This window comes from Lissotriton helveticus, chromosome 7, assembly GCF_964261635.1.
Source record: "Lissotriton helveticus chromosome 7, aLisHel1.1, whole genome shotgun sequence".
In the NCBI taxonomy this organism is placed as follows: domain Eukaryota; kingdom Metazoa; phylum Chordata; class Amphibia; order Caudata; family Salamandridae; genus Lissotriton; species Lissotriton helveticus.
The window spans coordinates 397,300,707-397,324,327 of record NC_136068.1 but is presented as its reverse complement, the minus strand read 5'-3'; the positions used below and the strand labels follow the sequence as shown (position 1 = coordinate 397,324,327).

At 44.6% G+C, this 23,621-nt stretch overlaps 1 protein-coding gene across 5 annotated transcripts in view; it reads left to right on the top strand.

The window, feature by feature from the left end:
* MTO1 (mitochondrial tRNA translation optimization 1) overlaps window positions 1-23,621 on the top strand; it is a 569,440-nt gene that overhangs the window by 190,404 nt on the left and 355,415 nt on the right. For all 5 annotated transcript variants that reach the window (XM_078652253.1, XM_078652255.1, XM_078652254.1 and 2 more), the window contains one exon: window positions 22,057-22,247. In XM_078652253.1, coding sequence (XP_078508379.1) covers window positions 22,057-22,247 — 191 coding nt within the window. The remainder of the gene's footprint in view (window positions 1-22,056; window positions 22,248-23,621) is intronic.

Here is a 23,621-nt window from a genome sequence, read left to right as displayed (position 1 = left end):
CTCTGAGGAGTTTCAGATAAATTAGACGAAAATAACGGACCAGAAAGAGGTGAATAAAGGGTAGCAACAGAGTTAGGAACACGCTTACGAACAGAAGGAGAAAGAAAAACAGGGGCAACAACACTGGAGGTGAAGGAAGGCATAGTAGGAACGGACAAGATAGTTGGAGTGGCAGAAACAACAGCCTGCGAAGGTACAGGTACAGGAGCAGTAGGAACGAGGACAGGTGGTGAAACAAACGTAGGGTTAACAGCGGGCTGACCCGCAGCCGCTGGAGCAACAAGAGGTACAACAGGAGGTACTACAGGAGCAACTACAGGAGCAGTAGCACCCTGTACATAAGGAGGTGGTGATTTCATCAAGTATGACAGCAAGGAATCCTCCTTCAAATCTTCTTCTTTCTTTTCTGATTTATTCGGTAAAACTGGGTAACATTTATCTATTTTCATGTGATGCAATCTAGTAGCGATTTCCATGTCTTTTTCTTCTTTGTCTTGTCTACATTCTTTTATAGTTTGCATTATAGGAACGAACTCTTGTTTTTGATCCTTTTTAAGTTGTTTGATTTCTTTCTGCTTGGCCTCTTTACGCCATATCCGAAAAGAATCAAACATAGCTGGCCTAGCTTTCTTTGAAAATAATTTAGCCTCAAGATTATCTAAAATCGAAAGTTCAAAAGTTCCATGTGGTGGCCATCTAAGGTCACCGTCTTTGTTTGTATAACGGACCCAGTAATCATTATAGATTATAGGACCCACACCATGTCGACTATAAAGATCATGTATCGGAGTTCCAACTGGAGGTATCGGACACGAGTCCTCCAACCGGGAATCCATTGCGCAACATTTGAAAATACGAAACAAATCACTATGGCTAGGCATCGTGCACACTAACCTAGTATCAAACTTCAAGGATTACCGAAGCAATAAAACCTCGTGTAAGTCAAAACCCTCGGTTTTTGGCAATTGCAACTGTCAAATAATACTAAAAACCAATACTAAGAACCACAAATGCAATGGAACCATGCAATACAACAAAGCCTTAAGGCTATCACAAAGCTCGGAGAGCTAACCACAAAGCCTGAGGAGGCTATTACAAAGCTCAGTGAGCTATTACCACAAAGCCTTAAAGGCTAACAACAAAGCTTTCAAAAGCTAGAACAACCACTAAGGACTGGGAGCGACCCACAAATACTTAACTCAGAACTTCAATGGTGTCACCAGGAAGGCCCGTCTATCGTCTCGCTTGTACATAAGGTCTACGCCGGGCGTCGAAGACAGGTCGACAGTCAGGGCATCGGTCCGTCGCAGCCGTCAGGAGGCGGGAATCTTCGCAGGGAAAAACTTCGGGCCACTTATTTCGACAACAGGATCGATGAAGCGGGGTGCACCTTCCCTCGGAGATTTCACACGAAGTTCCTCACGATCATCAGGCTTTGGACCGGTACCGCTGAAGTCGCCCCACGTTGGGCGCCAACTGAAGGACTGGACTTTTTAACAGTACCAGCGGTGCCAGGGAACAACACCTATAACCTTCATGGGATACCTGTTTCGGCGCACAAACTACAGAGACACGGGACACTTCCTTCGGCGTCAAAGATTCAAGGTTTATTTACTGCAGGGAACACAGAAGTCACAACAAGTACAACACGTGCAACTTGGGGAGACTGCTTCAAATTGGTTCTGTGGAGCGCTCCTTTTATACAGAATTTACTCATAGGACAACATGGTACACAAAAGTTTACAACCTGGTTCCCATAATTATCCCCCAGAGGGGTCGCTTTGGTCACTTTGGTACACATAAGGTCCGGAACATAAGTGCGGAAACATTTGGCGGTTCCCAACTGTAAAAACCCGTCTTCCCAACATTAGTGAATTCCGATCGGCAGTAAAACAGATCGAAATAGGGACAAAGACAGGTGCAGAGGAAGATGGAGACAGTGGGAGATTGAAAAGGGTGTAAAAGGGGAGGTATCGGGAAACACGAGATACAGGCATCAAAGGGACGTGCCTAATGAGATGCACGGCTGAGACAATAAACCGGCACGGCAAGATGAGCCTCGAGCGGGGCCATCTGCCTTACAGTATCATCCCCCTCATCGTAAAAGATACTTACAAAGAACATGTGTCTTCCACAAATATCTTGAAAGTCCCAGGGTAACGAAGCGGACAGTGTCCGTTCGCTGGCTACTTGAGGGCAAGAGACAAAATGGATGCCGTATCTAAGATGGAACCCGTGGGTACAGATGAAAAACCCACATATCAAACGAACGGTTTAAGTTAGCACAGCGAAACTGCGCATACTTACTAAACTCGTCATTTGCGGTTCTTAGATACCAGACTCGACCATATTCGTGCGAGTCGAAAACATCACTTACAATTGTCACGGAACCTCAGTAGAGGAATGCACCAGAGATGTCCTTTGTCCCCACTCCTCTTCACCTTACCGATGGAGCCGCTGGCGCAGTGCTCAGACAACAAGGCCAGGCGTGGGGCATACCGTTAGGTGAAGAGACATATATAGTCTCCCTATACGCGGATAATGTACTATTCTACGTCTATGACATTAAAATTCGGCATTTCGGAGATCAGGGACATCCTGATGGAATTCCGAGCCGCTTAGGGCTTGGGAGTGAACTGGGTTAAATCGGATCTGATCCCGATTCACCCGGACTGCCTGCCACCGCACTTGATGGTGGACTCGCACCTTCTCTGCTGGGAACCGCGCACCATCCAATATTTGGGCATTCACATTTATAATACCACACAAGATCTCATAGATGGCAACCTTACTAGGGCTGTCGCTTCCCTCTGCCCTCCAATGGTTTTTTGGAGCATGCTCCCACTCACTGTCCAAGGTAGAGTATCACTGTCTAAAATGGTGCTGGTCCCAATTTTGCTATATTTTTTCCACAATCTTCCAGTGCACATACCCTGAAGTACGTTTCGTGCCTTACATGCTACACTGGGGGACTTCCTTGGAATAAAAGCCAGAACTGAGTCACACTACTTAAGTTACAGCTCCTGGTTGAGGGGTGTGGGGTCTTGGGGTCCCTAACTTTGAATGTTATTATTTAGCAGTGCATGAGTACTCCGTCAGATCAACAATCTGCTGAGTGTAGCACATAACAGCTTTTGTAGGAGTCTGCGCCTAATGCTGATTCTAACACAATATTCCCCCAAGATTTGTTTTAGTTCCATTGGGCCTTTCCAGAACCTAGACGGGGGGAGGTTCTGATGGCATGGGATGCTGCTGACGTGGACACCCTGTCCCATAACTGCATACTAATACTGTTAGAGCAATTACAGACTGGTTGTGAATTGCCAGTGGGACATTTCTTGTCTTATGGCCATTTGTTAGCTGAAATGAAGTGACACTGGCAGATTGTTGAGCCAGAGCAGCACCCACTGGTTCATACCCTTCACACTAAAGGCAAAGGCCCACAGCTGCTCACCTGGTTTACACATGCTCTAGCATATACACCACAGGATCCCTTGCTACTGACCAGGAGGAGCTGGGAGCATGACATAAGCCGAGAATTGATACAGAAAGGATGGGATAGGATATTGGTATGTCCACGTAAACTTTCTCGTAATGCAAGTTCCAATGCATTCAACATAACATTTTACATAGGGCCTGTCTCACCCCGGCAAGACTACGCAGGGTATTTGAGCCCCGAAGTCCGACATGGGTCATATGTTCTAGGACTGCCCCGAAGCTCCGGTACTGTGGCGAGAGGTCAAGGGCGCACTGACTGATATCACAGGCTACAAAGATCTATGCACCATGGAGAGTGGATTTCTGAGCCTATTCAAGCGCAACAAAGAAGGAAGCGATGCAAACTGCTACATAGACCTGATGCTGCTCATAGTCCAAAGGTCCATGGCTATTAACCGGGGTTAAAAGACTGGTGCGCAGCAACACTTAAGTGGAGTAAAGCTGAATCCGTGGTGCTTAGGCGGGAGAGAGGAGCTCCCGGTTAAGGCGAAATACAGCCCTGTTACTGGCCAGCACTGAACTTTGGGGGGGGGGGGGGAGGGGGGGGGATCCGAGCCCTATACAAATGATGGAAATACAGTGTGGGGTGATGTCATCCAGCAGGCTCATAGCACTATTCATGTGCAAAGCCAATGGTTCATCTGTGAGGAAGATTCTAGATTTGATGATGAATCCTTGAGGGTAGAATTGGGTTGGCCAAAAGGAGTGGGGTTAATGAGGAAAACAAGGCAGTGCCCCTAAATGGTTAGACCCTGCGGTGTTCGCTCCCAAGAATGATGTTAAGACCATCAGGATGTTTGTTGATCTTAAAGACCAGAATATCCGGGTAGATAGACAACAACGTCCCAACGTTTCTGAAACGTTTGTGCTACTAGGCAAAGCTCAGATGTTTGATGTTAGCTGAGGTAGGAATTGGGCTTTCGACTTAATTTGGGACACCAATGGGAATATACTATTGCGTCAGAACTTGTTTTGGGTGGGCATCTGCTATGATTACTTCCAAAGAGTCATGAGTAAGGTGTTGGAGGAAGCAAAGTAGATTTTTCCTGCGATGATATGTTGGTTTATGTAGCAAAACAGGTTGAACATGTCAAACCTGCTCTTTAAAAAAACAAAAGTAATATCAATCCAGAATGGGGACTCTAAATTAGTTTATTTTGGACACACTATTTTTGGCGGGGCAGAGAACGGGGGGGAGGGCTTGAGGCATTAGTCCCAATATTGAGTTGACAGAATCCATACTTAAAGCACCTGCCCCGATAGACAAGGATCAACAGCACACTTTTTCCTTGGTTTTGATGAATAGTACTGAAAGTTTATGCAGGACTTTGTCTGTCAAATGAATTCCTTGAGCACCTTTTGAGAGTCTTGTTGGAAAGGGGGAAAAGGTTTTGATGGACGCCTAGTTGTCAGTTGCATTGACTAGTATCCAAGAGGAAATACGGAGGATGCCATCTTAGTGCAGTTTGATGTAAGGAAGAAGACTGCGTTGACTACTGCTGTGAGTCAGTTGGATTGGGTGCGGTGCTGGCTCAGGTTAAGAATGGTAAGGAGAGTTGTGGCATTTGCCTCCTGCTCTCTCAAATAGGAGGAGTGGAACTACTTGTTAATTAAGCAAGAAGCTCTTACATTCAGTTCATCACATCAAGTTTTTCTTGTGGGTATAATGTTTGTGATGAGGAGTGATCAAAAACCGTAGTGAATTTTTTCACATGCAGGACTGCGCAAGGTATTTGAGCACCGAAGTCCGACATGGGTCATATGTTCTAGGACTGCCCCAAAGCACTGGTACTGTGGCGAGAGGTCAAGGGCGCACGGTCTGATATCACAGGGTACGAAGATCTATGTACCATGGAGAGTGGATCCCTGGGCTTATACACGTGCAAGAAAGTAGGAAGCGATGCAAACCGCTTCATAGACCTGATGCTGCTCATAGTCCAAAGGTCCATTGCTATTAACCGGGGTTAAAGGACTGGTGTGCTGCAACACTTAAGTGGAGTAAAGCTGAATCTGTGGCGCTTAGGCGGGAGAGAGGAGCTCCCGATTAAGGAGAAATACAGCCCTGTTACTGGCCAGCACTGAACTTTGAGGGGGGGGGGTGGATTTTCACGGTTTCATTCTCCTGAATCTGAGCCCTATACGAATGATGGAAATACAGTATGGGGTGATGTCATCCAGCAGGCACATAGCACTATTCATGTGTGTAGGAGTGTAAATACAGGCAAGAGGTTTACTCAAAGGGAAGACAAAGGTATTGCAGTAACTCCGAAACATACATTGCTTACCAAAAGTGTCCTCCTTCGTATACTCGAAAGGTCTTTTGCAGCATGTCCAAAATGGTCCATGCACTAGTAATGAGCTATGTAAGTATACTCAAAGCTTGCCTCATTCACACAATTGAGGGTGTTATACAGGGTGCTGCTAATTAGCCTCTCAGCCCTGTACCTACTCGAGGGACACCCAGCTGTCCTTGCTACTCTGTGCTCCATGCATCGATCTCCACGGGAACTCGATATACAAAGAGGAGTCACATCTCAGGATGCAGCTTTTCAAGCATTCATCTTGCATAGAACAGACTAGACAAAGCATCACTGCATTATTCTCTCACATTCAGGCCAGCACTGCATAAGTGTAAGTGGAGCAAGTTTCCCAGTCACACAACTAATAAACACAACCTTATGTGAAAATGAACCACCGCATAATAAACAATGACTACAAATCAACAAGCATTAGAAATGCAATCGGGCTCGGATTTATTTGAGTTTGAGCTAATGGCATTGTAAATGCCAATGTATTGTTGCTATGTGTTATGGAGTGTGTTCATGTGGTGTTTACTGCCAGGGATCTCCTTGTGAGTGTGAGAATATTGCACCGTTACTGCCTGTGATGTCCTTCTTGTGAGTGTGAGAAGCTTGCACCTCTGCTGCCTGTGGTCTCCTTGTGAGTGTAAGAAGCTTGCACAGCTGCTGCCTGTGATGTCCTACTCACTACTCTACTCTACTCACTACTCTACTCACTACTCTGCACTCACTACTCACTACTCTACTCACTACTCTACTCACTACTCTGCACTCACTACTCACTATTCTACTCACTACTCTACTCACTACTCTACTCACTACTCTGCACTCACTACTCTGCACTCACTACTCACTACTCTACTCACTACTCTACTCACTACTCACTACTCTGCACTCTACTCACTACTTACTACTCTACTCACTACTCTACTCACTACTCTACTCACTACTCACTACTCTACTCACTACTCACTACTCTACTCACTACTCACTACTCTGCACTCACTACTCTACTCACTACTCACTACTCTCCACTCACTACTCTACTCACTACTCACTACTCTACTTTCTACTCACTACTCTACTCACTACTCTACTCACTACTCTACTCACTACTCTACTCACTACTCACTACTCTGCACTCACTACTCACTACTCTGCACTCACTACTCTACTCACTACTCACTACTCTACTCACTACTCACTACTCTACTCACTACTCACTACTCTACTCACTACTCACTTCTCTACTCACTACTCTGCACTCACTACTTTACTCACTACTCTACTCTACTCACCTCACTACTCTACTCACTACTCTACTCACTACTCACTACTCTACTCACTACTCTACTCACTACACTACTCACTACTCTACTCACTACTCTACTCACTACTCTGCACTCACTACTCTGCTCACTACTCACTACTCTACTCACTACTCACTACTCTACTCACTACTCACTACTCTACTCACTACTTTCTACTCACTACTCTACTCACTACTCTACTCACTACTCTACTCACTACTCACTACTCTACTCACTACTCTACTCACTACTCTACTCACTACTCACTTCTCTACTCTGCACTCACTACTTTACTCACCTCACTACTCACCTCACTACTCTACTCACTACTCTACTCACTACTGACTACTCTACTCACTACTCTGCACTCACTACTCACCTCACTACTCTACTCACTACTCACTACTCTACTCACTACTCTACTCACTACTCTGCACTCACTACTCACTACTCTGCACTCACTACTCACTACTCTACTCACTACTCTACTCACTACTCTACTCACTACTCACTACTCTACTCACTACTCACTACTCACTACTCTACTCACTACTCTACTCACTACTCACTACTCTACTCACTACTCACTACTCTGCACTCACTACTTTACTCACTACTCTACTCACCTCACTACTCTACTCACTACTCTACTCACTACTCACTACTCTACTCACTACTCTACACACTACTCTACTCACTACTCTACTCACTACTCACTACTCTGCACTCACTACTCACTACTCTGCTCACTACTCACTACTCTACTCACTACTCACTACTCTACTCACTACTCACTACTCTACTCACTACTTTCTACTCACTACTCTACTCACTACTCTACTCACTACTCTACTCACTACTCACTACTCTACTCACTACTCTACTCACTTCTCTACTCACTACTCTGCACTCACTACTTTACTCACTACTCTACTCACCTCACTACTCTACTCACTACTCTACTCACTACTGACTACTCTACTCACTACTCTGCACTCACTACTCACTACTCACCTCACTACTCTACTCACTACTCACTACTCTACTCACTACTCTACTCACTACTCTACTCACTACTCACTACTCTGCACTCACTACTCACTACTCTACTCACTACTCTACTCACTACTCTACTCACTACTCTACTCACTACTCTACTCACTACTCACTACTCACTACTCTACTCACTACTCTGCACTCACTACTCACTACTCTACTCACTGCTCTACTCACTACTCACTTCTCTACGCACTACTCTACTCACTACTCTACTCACTACTTTCTACTCACTACTTTCTACTCACTACTCTACTCACTACTCTACTCACTACTCACTACTCTACTCACTACTCTACTCACTACTCACTACTCTACTCACTACTCACTTCTCTACTCACTACTCTGCACTCACTACTTTACTCACTACTCTACTCACCTCACTACTCTACTCACTACTCTACTCACTACTGACTACTCTACTCACTACTCTGCACTCACTACTCACTACTCACCACTCACCTCACTACTCTACTCACTACTCTGCACTCACTACTCACTACTCTGCACTCACTACTCACTACTCTGCACTCACTACTCACTACTCTACTCACTACTCTACTCACTACTCACTACTCTACTCACTACTCTACTCACTACTCACTTCTCTACTCACTTCTCTGCACTCACTACTCACTACTCTGCACTCACTACTCACTACTCTACTCACTACTCTACTCACTACTCACTACTCTACTCACTACTCTACTCACTACTCTGCACTCACTACTCTACTCACTACTCTACTCACTACTCTACTCACTACTCTACTCACTACTCTGCACTCACTACTCAGCACTCACTACTCACTACTCTGCACTCACTACTCTACTCACTACTCTACTCACTACTCTACTCACTACTCACTACTCTACTCACTACCCACTACTCTGCACTCACTACTCTACTCACTACTCACTACTCTACTCACTACTCACTACTTTACTCACTACTCTACTCACTACTCACTACTCTACTCACCTCACTACTCTACTCACTACTCACTACTCTACTCACTACTCACTACTCTGCACTCACTACTCTACTCACTACTCTCCACTCACTACTCTACTCACTACTCTACTCACTACTCTACTCACTACTTTCTACTCACTACTCTACTCACTACTCACTACTCTGCACTCACTACTTTACTCACTACTCTACTCACTACTCTACTCACTACTCACTACTCTGCACTCACTACTTTACTCACTACTCTACTCACTACTCACTACTCTACTCACTACTCTACTCACTACTCACTACTCTGCACTCACTACTTTGCTCACTACTCTACTCACCTCACTACTCTACTCACTACTCACTACTCACTACTCTACTCACTACTCTACTCACTACTCTACTCACTACTCTACTCACTACTCACTACTCTACTCACTACTCTCTACTCTACTCACTACTCTACTACTCTACTCACTACTCTACTCACTACTCTACTCACTACTCTACTCACTACTCACTACTCTACTCACTACTCTACTCACTACTCTACTCACTACTCACTACTCTGCCCTCACTACTCACTACTCTACTCACTACTCTACTCACTTCTCTACTCACTACTCTACTCACTACTCTACTCACTACTCTACTCACTACTCTACTCACTACTCTACTCACTACTCACTACTCTGCACTCACTACTTTACTCACTACTCTACTCACTACTCTACTCACTATTCACTACTCTGCACTGACTACTTTACTCACTACTCTACTCACTACTCACTACTCTACTCACTACTCACTACTCTACTCACTACTCACTACTCTGCACGCACTACTTTACTCACTACTCTACTCACTACTCTACTCACTACTCTACTCACTACTCTACTCACTACTCTACTCACTACTCACTACTCTACTCACTACTCTACTGACTACTCACTACTCTGCACTCACTACTTTACTCACTACTCTACTCACTACTCTACTCAATACTCACTACTCTGCACTCACTACTTTACTCACTACTCTACTCACTACTCTACTCACTACTCACTACTCTACTCACTACTCTACTCACTACTCTACTCACTACTCACTACTCTACTCACTACTCTACTCACTACTCTACTCACTACTTTCTACTCACTACTCTACTCACTACTCACTACTCTGCACTCACTACTTTACTCACTACTCTACTAACTACTCTACTCACTACTCACTACTCTGCACTCACTACTTTACTCACTACTCTACTCACTACTCACTACTCTACTCACTACTCTACTCACTACTCTACTCACTACTCTACTCACTACACACTACTCTACTCACTACTCTGCACTCACTCCTTTACTCACTACTCTACTCACCTCACTACTCTACTCACTACTCTACTCACTACTCACTACTCTACTCACTACTCTACTCACTACTCACTACTCTACTCACTACTCACTACTCTACTCACTACTCTACTACTCTGCACTCCCTACTCTGCACTCCCTACTCTGCACTCCCTACTCTGCACTCACTACTCTGCCCTCACTACTCTGCCCTCACTACTCTGCCCTCACTACTCTGCCCTCACTACTCTGCCCTCACTACTCTGCCCTCACTACTCTGCCCTCACTACTCTGCCCTCACTACTCTGCACTCTGCCCTCACTACTCTGCACTCCCTACTCTGCACTCCCTACTCTGCCCTCCCTACTCTGCCCTCACTACTCTGCCCTCACTACTCTGCCCTCACTACTCTGCCCTCACTACTCTGCCCTCACTACTCTGCACTCTGCCCTCACTACTCTGCACTCTGCCCTCACTACTCCAGCCTTCACTACTCTGCCCTCACTACTCTGCCCTCACTACTCTGCACTCCCTACTCTGCACTCCCTACTCTGCACTCCCTACTCTGCCCTCACTACTCTGCCCTCACTACTCTGCCCTCAGTACTCTGCCCTCACTACTCTGCAATCTGCCCTCACTACTCTGCACTCTGCCCTCACTACTCTGCCCTCCCTACTCTGCCCTACCTACTCTGCCCTACCTATTCTGCCCTCCCTACTCTGTCCTCACTACTCTGCCCTCACTACTCTGCCCTCTGCCCTCACTACTCTGCCCTCACTACTCTGCCCTCACTACTCTGCACTCTGCCCTCACTACTCTGCCCTCACTACTCTGCCCTCACTACTCTGCCCTCACTACTCTGCACTCCCTACTCTGCACTCCCTACTCTGCCCTCACTACTCTGCCCTCACTACTCTGCCCTCACTACTCTGCACTCTGCCCTCACTACTCTGCCCTCCCTACTCTGCCCTCCCTACTCTGCACTCCCTACTCTGCACTCCCTACTCTGCCCTCACTACTCTGCCCTCGCTACTCTGCCCTCACTACTCTGCCCTCACTACTCTGCCCTCACTACTCTGCACTCTGCCCTCACTACTCTGCCCTCACTACTCTGCACTCCCTACTCTGCACTCCCTACTCTGCACTCCCTACTCTGCACTCCCTACTCTGCACTCCCTACTCTGCCCTCACTACTCTGCCCTCACTACTCTGCCCTCACTACTCTGCCCTCACTACTCTGCCCTCACTACTCTGCACTCCCTACTCTGCCCTCACTACTCTGCCCTCACTACTCTGCCCTCACTACTCTGCCCTCACTACTCTGCCCTCACTACTCTGCACTCTGCCCTCACTACTCTGCCCTCAACACTCTGCCCTCACTACTCTGCCCTCCCTACTCTGCCCTCCCTACTCTGCCCTCCCTACTCTGCCCTCACTACACTGCCCTCACTACTCTGCCCTCACTACTCTACACTCTGCCCTCACTACTCTGCCCTCACTACTGTGTGTGTGTGAAAAACGTACGTAAAAATCAACTCAAGGTGATGGCAAATAAAACACGCCGCAATCTACATAGGTGTTTTTGTTTATTGCGAAAATCTCTGTTAAACTCTACCATATTGAAGGGAGGAGAAAACAGCTACGGAAATCACTCCTCGCAGAGAAGAGGCAAATGTTCGTGCAACAAAAGAAATATCTTTTCAGAAATCTTGAAAGACTGCGCACTTTTATTTTAGAAGACACGCGGGTTGGCGAGGCAAGGGTGCTTGTATGCGAGGTATCTTAAAAAATACTGTGACTGCCCTTGAAGCTACAGGAAACTTCTTTCCATTATCTCCGCCGTGAACGCGGCACTCTGACAGCTCCTAATTAAAATGAATGTACTGCCGTGCGCGAAAGGTAAATGTTAAACGCGCGCATGATACATGCAATGCAATGGTGAACGCGCTCGCACCATCTGGATTGCATTACACGGGCACTCTGACAGCTCCTAATTAAGATTAATAAGTCTTCCGTGCACGTAACCGCAGAGAATATGCCATGAAACTAACATCAATGACGGACGAAAAGTAAATATAGCCTATCACGTCAAGGCTACTAAATAGACAGCACAGCGAAGACGAATCACTAGGCAGATGCCATAAAAAACGCGGCGCGCACTAAGGAATGTGGCAGCCCGGATCCCTTTCAGAATTCTTTTTTTTTTTTAATACATAAGAGCTCGGAAGCTCCGCCCCCACTTCGTGGTGACGTAGGCCCGAGCCCTAAAAATGAAGAAAATACCATAATGGAGTAAAGTAATAATGCAGAAAAACATGAAAAACATTAAGACTATGTAAATTTACAAATAAAAAACGGAAATGCAGCATGGCTGAAAATCCTATAAATGTTAAACCCTGAAACACACAAAAGGTGATGGGAGGCTGCTGGCAAGAAGTCTCACCAATGGCCTTAGCTCAGAGTAGCACTCCAGCACATGTACTTTTGCTTACCATGCCACCTAAGTTTGGACCCAGCCATATGCAAATCAGTCTTGACCTTGCTCCTCATGGGAACAGTCCAGTCCAACCTGCCAAGCCAGGTCGCCTTAGTTATTGGCTCATCAGCCAGATACAACTTGGTACCAGAGACCTAGTGAGCATGGGACCCATGTCTGGGCATACCCAGTGACGAATTGGCTATAACAACTGCAATCATTTTATGACTCAAGTAAACCTGATGCTACAGAGTTATATCACACAGCAAGGCAAAACTGAGTGAGTGAGAGCTGCATAGCATTATAGAGAAACTTGGCAAACTTGTGAGTGGGGACCTCGCAGAGTCATTGATAAGAGATCAATCTGTCCACTACACCAACTACCCACATGTGCAAGAGAAACTGTTCACAAAAAACCCTGACTTGAACGATGTTGTGAGGGTATGGACCATATTATGGGATGGATGCAAGAATGAAAGGTGATGTTTTAATATTTTGGCAGATGTTGCGATAATTAAAGCTATTAGTCAAGACAATAAAACAAGTCTGAAAAAAGAATATGGGTTTACAGTAATTAGTAGTTGATAACTTCAGAAGTATCACGTGCAGTAGTCCTGCACATAGTTCGAAGAGAACCAACTACTTTGCAAGTAATGCCACTTGTAGGAAATTTTAAGTACTTTGTTCATGAAAGTGTAAAGGACATTGTCTTTCATGTTAAGGAGACTTGTTTGGTGGAAGATTGTGACCATGGTTAACTTGTAATGCTGGAGTGTGAGATTGAAATTGGGGCATGGTCATGAGCATACTGTCCAAAACAAGGTCACCATACACCTTGATATGCGATCAACATTTGGAAAGGATATTTGGCAGCAACATTTAATCATTGGAACAAGATATTAATCCTGGAGAATATGGTAGAACTAAGAGTGACTTAATAGGGTACACCTGCATGAAGATTTGCTTCAGAAATAAAGAAATGCTGGGTAAGGTGTACATGGCAAAGAGTATCTAATCTCCTGTGCTGGAGGCACCAACATGGTATAATCCTAAATCCCATATCATTTCTCATGTGAGTGAAGAGTAAGGCATTGTAGATAAAGTTCTGAAGGCATAAAAGAATAAAATCGAATTACTGGTAAACACTCAACACAGGATAGTACTAATAAGGTAGCAACACCAATGGTTCATCTATGAGGAAGGTTCTAGATTTGATGATGAATACTAGAGGGTAGAATTGGATTGACCAAAAGGAGTGGGGTTAATGAGGAAAACAAGGCAGTGCCCCTAAATGGTTAGACCCTGCAGTGTTCGCTCCCAAGGATGATGTTAAGACCATCAGGATGTGTGTTGATCTTAAAGATCAGAATATCTGGGTAGATAGACAACAACGTCCCAACATTTCTGAAGAGTTTGTGCTACTAGGCCAAGCACAGATGTTTGATGTTAGCTGAGGTAGGAATTGGGCTTTTGACTTAATTTGTGACACCCTTGGGATATATATATATATATATATATATATATATATATATATATATGTTTAGAAAACTGGTATGGTCCTATATGTAGAAACCAGAGTCGAGGCCCAAATTAAGTTTTAAGTGCTCAAGGTTTAATTGGCAAAAATAAACAGTCACGGGTGGACTCCACCCGTGACCAAGAGGTAGGCTTACCTCGAAACGCGTTGGGGCTGTTTATTTTTGCCAATTAAACCTTGAGCACTTAAAACTTAATTTGGGCCTCGACTCTGGTTTCTACATATAGGACCATACCAGTTTTCTAAACTTATTTGAAGGATCGGCGATCCTGTCGAGCGCCCGCCGTGCAAGCGGCAGAAGCACGCCATCTGTTCGTGTTATATATATATATATATATATATATATATTAACACATTAGGATACTGGGAAAATTCCCAGCTTCTGGAGGGTTAAAGAGGAATCTCAACCGGAGTATATCCTCCCTTCAAACTATTTATCACAAAAAATACTCCATATTGACCAACCAGTGGTCAGAATTGCTACTATGTTTCCTGTGCCCTAGTGCAGGGGCAGAAGGGGAAAGAAAAATGAGGGGGGCCTCTCTAGTGGAAGGTTTGTGCTAATCACAACCGTGTGTATGGGAAAGAGCACCATTTGTTTTAATTACCCTCACACATCCTGGTGGGGTCATGCTTCATCATCGGGTCACCCCGACCCCTATAAGTTGGGGTGGGCTCAACCACAGTGTTGGGAGCTCTTCAGATAAATAAAGACCAGGGGAGTTAAAGATTAAAAAACCTCAGTCAGATCCCCGGTTTCCCTTTATTCTTGGGTCTGGCTGGGTCAATAAAAATCTAAAAACGGGCTTATTGGAATATTATGATCCTAAGACTCTAGTGCCGACATGTTTCAGTCCTGTGAGGCCATAAAGGTCCTGGACTTTCTTCAGAGCAGAAGGAGAACCCCCTATGCGAGGAGAATTACAGGATGGGAAGTCCCTATCCTCTCCGTGATGCGAGGGCAGAGTAGCCACTCCTCGCGGTGTGTGAAGTGTTAGTGTGTCTGTATACTGCCAGGCTCCATCTGTAGGGTTGAATCAGGGACAGACACAAAGGGAAAGGATTCATTAAAAACATTTAATCAATGAAAACTGACCCAGGCAGACCCAAGAATAAAGGGAAACAGGGGTCTGACTGAGGTTTTTTAATCTTTATCCAGAATGGGGACTCTAACTTAGTTTATTCAGGACACACTATTTTTGGCGGGGCAGAGTAGGGGGAGGTGGCTTGAGGCATTAGTCCCAATATTGAGTTGACAGAATCCATACTTAAAGCACCTGCCCGAGAGACCAGGATCAACAGCACACTTTTTCTTTGGTTTTGATGAATAGTACTCAAAGTTTATTCAGGACGTTGCCTGTCGCATGAATCCCTTGAGCACCTTTTGAGAGTCTTGTTGGAAAGGGGTAAAAGGTTTTGATGGATGTCTAGTTGTCAGTTGCCATTGAGTAGTATCCAAGAGGAAATACAGAGGATGCCATCTTAGTGTATTTTGATGTAAGGAAGAAGACTGCATTGACTACTGCTGTGAGTCAGTTTGGATTGGGTGCGGTGCTGACTCAGGTTAAGAATGGTAAGGAGAGTTGTGGAATTTGCCTCCTGCTCTCTCAAATAGGAGGAGTGGAGCTACTTGTTTATTTAGCAAGAAGTTCTTACATTCAGTACATCACTTCAAGTTTTTCTTGTGGGTATAATGTTTGTGATGAGAAGTGGTCAAAAACCCTTAGTGAATCTTTTCACATGTAAAGGAGGTAAGGCGGCTACTCTAAGGATAAGTAGGTGGATGAAAGGTATAAGGGATTTCAGTTTTGTTTTGAAGGGTCTATCAGAATTGAAGATTACAATCACAAATAGTCTTTCTAGGTTACCAATGAGACCTGAACAAAAGCGGAAGACTACAATGTGGGTGAGTGAAAGAAAGGCAGATAAAACAAATTGGGATTTGGCTTAAAAAGAAGACGAATCAAAATCATGAAGCTTAGGGGTTGTCCGAGTTATAAAGAGTTGTCAGACTCTGAGAAGCTGTTCTGGAACATGAGAGGTGAATTATGTTTAGTAAAAGTGGTTTCAGATGAGTTGCCCACTGAAAGTCTGCAAAAGAGTTGTGATTTTGACATACATGAGACATCGGGGTAGAAATATGACAAAGTTTCCGGTGTGGAAAACATATTGGTGGGCAAAGCTGGACCAGATGGTGTAGAATGAGGTGAAGAGATGCCAGTCATGCGGCCTCCTTCTTTGAGGACTGGAAACACGCTGAATTTTATTTTCATTTTCAAGAGTTTTATATAGCGCTGGCTAGACCCGGAGGTATCAGAGCGCTTTACATGTGCATCAGATCATAGTTACAGGTTACATCATAACAAAGGTTACATAGTTCTTAGAGCATGGCCACATAGTTACTGGTAAGGTCGAGACAAACAACAAGCACAAACAAGTTAGGGGAAAAGCAGGCAAGGTGGGAGATTCAGGGGAGGGGCGTTGGAGCAGGGGAAGTAGACAGATAATGAAGGCGGGAAAGAGGAGGGTAGGGTGAGAGACACAGCATGGGAAGAGGAGGGGAAGGGTGACGGGTACACAAACCGGTAGACGAGTCAAGGCAAACGTCCAAAGTCCAGTAAGCTGTGATCCCAGGGGAAGTGGTATCACTACCCCATCCCTGTTGCGAGAGGCTCCCTTTGCGCAGTGGACTCTCTCAGAGAGGTCCCTGAGACTCCAATGCCTACATACTGGATCCTTCCCCAGAAAGGGGAGCGGGAGTGCTTAGGCAAGGGGTGCCATACCATACCTCAAGTGTGAGTTGCTCCCTTGGCACAGTGGACTCACTCAGCGGGTTCGCTGAGACTCCAGAGTATAAATATTGGATCTTTCCCCAACAAGGGGAGAAGGAGTGCTTAGTCAAAGGGCACAAAGGACAGGGGGTAGGCAGAGTAGCAGGCAAGGGGAGAGAATTCGGGGGAGAGGGGATAGGAGCTAGGGATGAGACAATGAGGAGAGACGAAAAGTAGTCTGTCTAAAGTCCGACTGGGTAGGTGACGACCAAGGAGGGAATCCACGGCCCATCTCCCCTATAGCTAAACTAAGTAGCTCCATCGGGCGTCAGACAAAATAGTTCAGTCTGAAGTGAGGCCCCTCCTGAAGAAACCATTGGCTAACCTAGTAGAATCTAATAACTACTGGCCCACCTCCCTGCGCCCCTTTCCAGTAAAGGTTCTCGAGACGACGATCAACCAGCAACTCATCGAACACCTAGAACATAACCTTCTGGATCCCTCCCAATCTGGATTCCAAACCAACCACAGCACTGGGACAGCTGTAATCTCAACCACCGATGACATTAGGGCCCTCCTGGACTGCAGCAAAATGGCAGCTCTCATCCTCCTGGACGTGTCAGCCTCTTTCAACACAGTCTCCCATCACATCTTGATCAACGTTCTCCACCCCATTGGAATCCAGGGAGACGCCATCAAATTGATCGCCACATACCTCACAGGATGAACCCAGAGAAGCAGTCTCCCACTGTTCATCTTAAAGCACAAGATCTGTGGCATCCCCCAAAAGTCGTCCCTCAGCTCCACCCTCTTCAACACATACAGTAACCCCCCCTAACCTCCTGGCCAAACTCCATCAAATAGCACTGACTCAACATCATCTCCTATGCCGACAACACTCAGCTCATCCTCTTGCTGGCAGAAGGCCCCTCCACCACCAGAGCCAACTTCTACATATATATGAATAACGTCACTGACTAGATGAGGGACAACTGTCTTAAACTCAACATGGAGAAGACAGAAGTCCTCATCTTTGGGAACAACATCTCTCCATGCTACAACACATGATGGCTTACAGACCATACCCACAACCTCTGCAGTATCGTCTTGGACTGCAAGCCATCTATGAAAAAACAGGTCAGCGCAGTTTCAGTTGCTTGCTTCCACACCCTACGCATGCTACGCAAAATCTTCCAGGAGCTCATAACACCAGAAGGATCGTCATGCAGGTCCTCGTCACCGGCAGGCTGGACTACAAGACCATATTCTACGTAGGAATCACTGCACCCTTTCTGAATAGACTACAGTCAATATAGAACTCAACGGCTAGACTCGTCCTCGACCTTCCCAGACGAACCCACATGACACCCCCACTTCAAAAAGTTGTGAGAAAAGCTCCTTTGTAGCCAGTGGAGGTGCCAGGAGAATAATGCTGTAAACTGGAGATGGGCACTGTGGGTCTATTTCATTCTTTGCCACCCTCAGAGTGCTGTTAGTATACAACACAAATAAGTGGGTTGCTATGAGATGCATAATTGTGGCCACAGCCAGAAATTTGTTGGGAGTTCTTGAAAGAGGAGTTAGCCATGAAAGGCATTTCGAGATGCATCATCATGGATAATGAATACAATCTGAATCAGCGGAGATACATGATTTTCTGGGAAGCTTAGCTTACAGGCATTACAAAACTGCTCTTTACTGTCCCAACAAATGGTTAGGTTTAGAGTATGAATAGGATGGTTAAAAGCTGTGTGCAGAGAGTAGAACAGTTAAGGAGGTCTTTGAACTGCACATTAGCTGAAACAATTTGGGGCCACATAATAACAATTGTGACATTTGTGTTTTTGAAAGGGAGACTTGCTGGATCAAGATTGAAAGTCCTTTGGATTAGTGGAGAGAGAGAGAGAGAGAGACAGGAAGTTGAAAAGAGGTTACCTGTCAGAGAGGGTTGTGAAGAACCAGGATAAGTACAAAGGGTAGTTTGACAGAAATCCTAGTCAAATGGAAATGTTTGGAGGTTGGTGGCATGGTGTATAGACCAAGATGTTTCAAGAACAGAGGCAGTGGATCTCTGGCATCTTTCACAGGTGTGTAGGTCTGGAGAAAAGTGTGCTGAGAGGGATTCTGGAGATAATTGGATTAGGTTGAGATTGGTCCGAGCAGACAGTGGATGAGGTAAGTGTGGGGCTGCTGGAGTTGCTTCTCCTGATTTAGCAAAAGATGTTCCGCTTCAACCTTGCATTCTGTTGGTCAGGGGTAAATGTACTATCATGAGTCCTCATTGGAATCAAGGCTGTTAGTTAATACATGAGACTGTCAACAGCTCTATAGTTTTCCACCTTTGTTCTTCTTTTTTTTTATCTTCCAAGTGTTCTAGACACCTGTCCACGATTATCTTTTACTGTATTACTTTACTATAAGTTTTTCTTATTCATTCATATTATGTTTTGAGCTGTTGTGTGGGTTTCATTGTGACTTTTGTGAAAGAAGGGAGATGATATGTTGTACTTAGTTGTGTTTAGGTGGGTGGGCATTCGAATCTATATATGACATGAAATGTGATATTTAGGTTTAGAATGTCCTTCCTCAGTTGGTGAATCACCGTCCATCTGCCTGCTCTGGTTGTCCATTTAATGTTAGCAACCCACTCCTGTGTGCTTCCTGTCGCGGTATTGGACAACTTCACAGGTGTGTCTGGTCCATATGTAGAAATTCTGTCTTTCTGAGTCATCAGTCACCCTGCCTTTTGTTATATCTGCTTCTTCCCTGTACACATTCCCTCCCTTAAGAAATCTGCACAGAGCTTTTTTGGGGAGATCCCATCAAGTCTGGAAGAGGATAGATGTTTGGGTGGCAAACCTGTTTTCTTTAAATCTCTTCCTGTGGTCAACATCTCCATTGGTAGTGTTATTGTGCCTTGATTATTTTAATGTGTATTATTTTATTGTGTCCCCACGCACAACTTTATCTTGGCACTTGAATTACACAGGAGAAATAACTAACATGGAACAGTCACCATCTTCTGAAAAATAACCATACTTATGTTGGCATACTGGGATATGCACTAAGAATTGCAAGACAGTTCAGAACATTCATAAAGTGTTAGTAGATACTGAATCCCCCATGTGAGCTTGTGATGTGAGGTTATTTACTGGGACATTCTAGTGACTACATTACACTTGCCAGCAGCTGCAGGCTGTAGAGATTCACTCGCAGGCAATAGCAGAAGCTGCTTTGTTTTATGGTCCTCCTTAAGGACCATTAATGACATTCGGATTAATCTGACCCCTTAACGTTGAAAAAGTTAAGGGCTTCTCATGTTGGCTCTAATATGCTCATGCACTATCTTTTCTTTGCGCTCATTATGTCTGTCTTTTAGATGCACATTGCTTCCTTTGCATGTGCTTCATCCACCCTTTGTACATGCCTTGTCTGTTCTCTCTACTTATACTATCTGTTCAGTGCATGTCCAATGCTATTTCTTTCCTTTACGCTTTTTCCACTGTAGGCCATGGACATGCTCGCGATGAGTGCTTCTGCTGTAAGGTTCTGCTCAAAGCTTCTAAAACAAATTATGCGAAAAAGGGAACACTTACTTCCAAAGTGTTTGTTTCCAAAATATATTAAAGTAAGGACAGTGTAAAAGGGTGAAAAGGTTAAGGATATAGGGTATAAGATATCTGGTACAGGGTTTAATGATATTACGGTTTGACTCGTGGTTAGCTAAATAGGGTTAAGAACTTTGGGTATAGGGCTTGGAGTATTTAAAGTAGGTTTATGGGTTTAGAGTGTAGGGTATGTGCCTATGGCTTTAGGGTGTGCTGTAAGTTGTTATGGGTTGTATGTATAGGGTTAAGAGTTTGTGGTGTCTGATATAAGCTATAGGGGTTCAGGGTTGAAGGTTAGGGTTCATGGGTTGGAGTTCAGACTTGAGGGTTTCGGGTACAGGGCTTATGGGTAATGGGTTAAAGGTTGAGGTTAAGTGTATAGGGTTAAAGCATTGGGTTAAGGATTACGGGGTATAGAGTTAAGATGTGAAGAGTTAATGGTACATGGGACCAGAGTATGAGGCTAGGAAATGAGGGCTAGGCTTTGGGATATTGGATATAGGTCTTCTGGGTAAGGGGTAAGCACATAGGTTTAGGAATAGAGGGTATTGTGTATGGGGTAGGGGTTAGTTTTAAGGAGATTGGCTATAGGGTTAAGGGGTTGGGGTATACAGTTGATAGTATGTGGTATTGGGGGTAGGGGAATTTCTAGGGTTAAATCTATATGTTACTTTTGTAAGTACTAAGCTATACTGTCTAGGTTAAATGTTTAAGTGTAAATGGATAAGGATACGCAAGTAAGGATTTGGGCATAAGGTAATGGGGTTAGGGTAAAGGGATAACCCCGTCATTACATTTGTGTATTTCCACCATTGGAAATGTGTTTAAATTAAAGTGTGTTGAATGTTACGTTTATCTGTTAAAAATAAAAAAAATTAAGCAGAATGGAACACAGTTTCAAAGTTATGCAATTAGGAGAGTTAAAATCAAACGGATGGTGTGTCTCAGTAAAATTTTTCAAATTAACAAGATTAACCCCCTCTAAGAGTGGCATATCTCAAATGTGAACATGAGATGTGATCCAAGTATTATGAGCCCATGAAGCACAATGCCCAATTGTACACCGCAGTCTAGAAATCAGGCCATTCATTTCAGTGTTGCCATTTTATTAGATGCAGTTGTAAATTATTGCTATAAGCTTTCACTTTATTCCATGTGATTGTCTTTCTCTACTTCTAGATATTGTCCTTCCATAGAGTCGAAGGTTTTGCGTTTCCCAAACCGAGTCCATCAACTATGGCTGGAACCAGAGGGACTAGACTCTGATGTCATCTACCCTCAAGGATTGTCAGTTACACTACCAGCTGACATACAGGAGCAGATGATCAGAGAAATCCGGGGTCTGGAGCACGCAAGAATACTACAGCCAGGTAAGGAGCAGTCAGCCCCCCCATTAGATGGCCAGAGAAAAGGCTGTAGTGAAAGCTGCATTGAGCTTTAGTGATTGAGCGATTGGGGTAAGGGTTGTTTAGATTACACCAGAATCGGCTTGCAGTAAGTAAGTAAGCTATCTACATAGTGCGAGAACCATCAGTAGGCAAAATAACTATGAAAAAAACTTAAATAACGTAATTTACTCAACAAAAAGTCAAAAGCCCAGCCTGAAGTGCGGGAGGGCAATAACTGAAACTTGTAGACTCCTATACTTATTTAGGTTCACCTTGTATATAAAAGACCACCACAGAACACATTTGGCCAGACTAAAGAGTAAGGCTGCATCATTGAGGACTGCGCTGCTAAAACTATCTAAAAATCTAGATGGCACATCAATTATGGCTCTTTTAAATGTTATCAAAACTAAATACTTACCAGCAATAACCAATGGCATGGAAGGTCTTTCTAGAAAAGCCTAGCGCTTGATTAAATCTGGAGCAGAGACAACTATCGAGAATGATTTTCAATCTTCTGCAATCTTCAAGCCTAGTGGATGTTTGTTTGGAATTTGGACCAGTTGATCTAGAACTTCGAGCAAATGGTGCCCTCGCTAGACTCTGGTTTGATGTGGAAAAAAAAACTGAGCCGACCGCTTTTTAAAGCATTTCATCCCAGCAGTTGGTCAGCCCAAAATTATAAGCCAAAACACCATGGCATGCAGCAATAGCCAGAAGTCTAATTTAAACGAAAATAGAATGCCCACGAGACGAGGCAATTTCTAGATCCTCCTTTAAGAGTCTCCTAAGAAACATATTGTTCGTAGCATGTGTTGCTGTAGATAGACATGCTCTGCATACGACTTCCATCCAGTGTTCGGCTCAGACGTTTGAAAGTTTTTAGTTTTTTTCCTAAGTAAGTCTTTGAACTCACAAGGTGCTGTAAGTCTCCTCCCTCTGTTGGCAATGTGCATGGACACCGACTCCATGTTAAATTGAGTTCTTCCACCCAAGTGGTTTGGACATGTCCTACCGGAGGTCTGAGTTTTGTTGCGTTTCTGAATATTCCACTTGCGCCCACATGGTATCATTTTATTCTGTTCCATCGAGGAACTTTCCTTGTCCACGCTCCATCTTGATGTCAACTTTCAGAGATCAACTCATTTAGCCACTCCCAAATGGCAGGGCTCAACGCGTCTGCAGTGCCTCATGCCCCTTGTCTTCAGTGACTTCTCTTTAGAGAATGGACGCAGGGTGATGGAACAAATGCCATTACTATACTGTCCAGAGTGCCAAGTTAAATACCTGTGGTCTGATTATCTCGAGGTGTGCCACCTCTGCCTCTTCCCTGTCAACAGCAACACCATGTGTCAG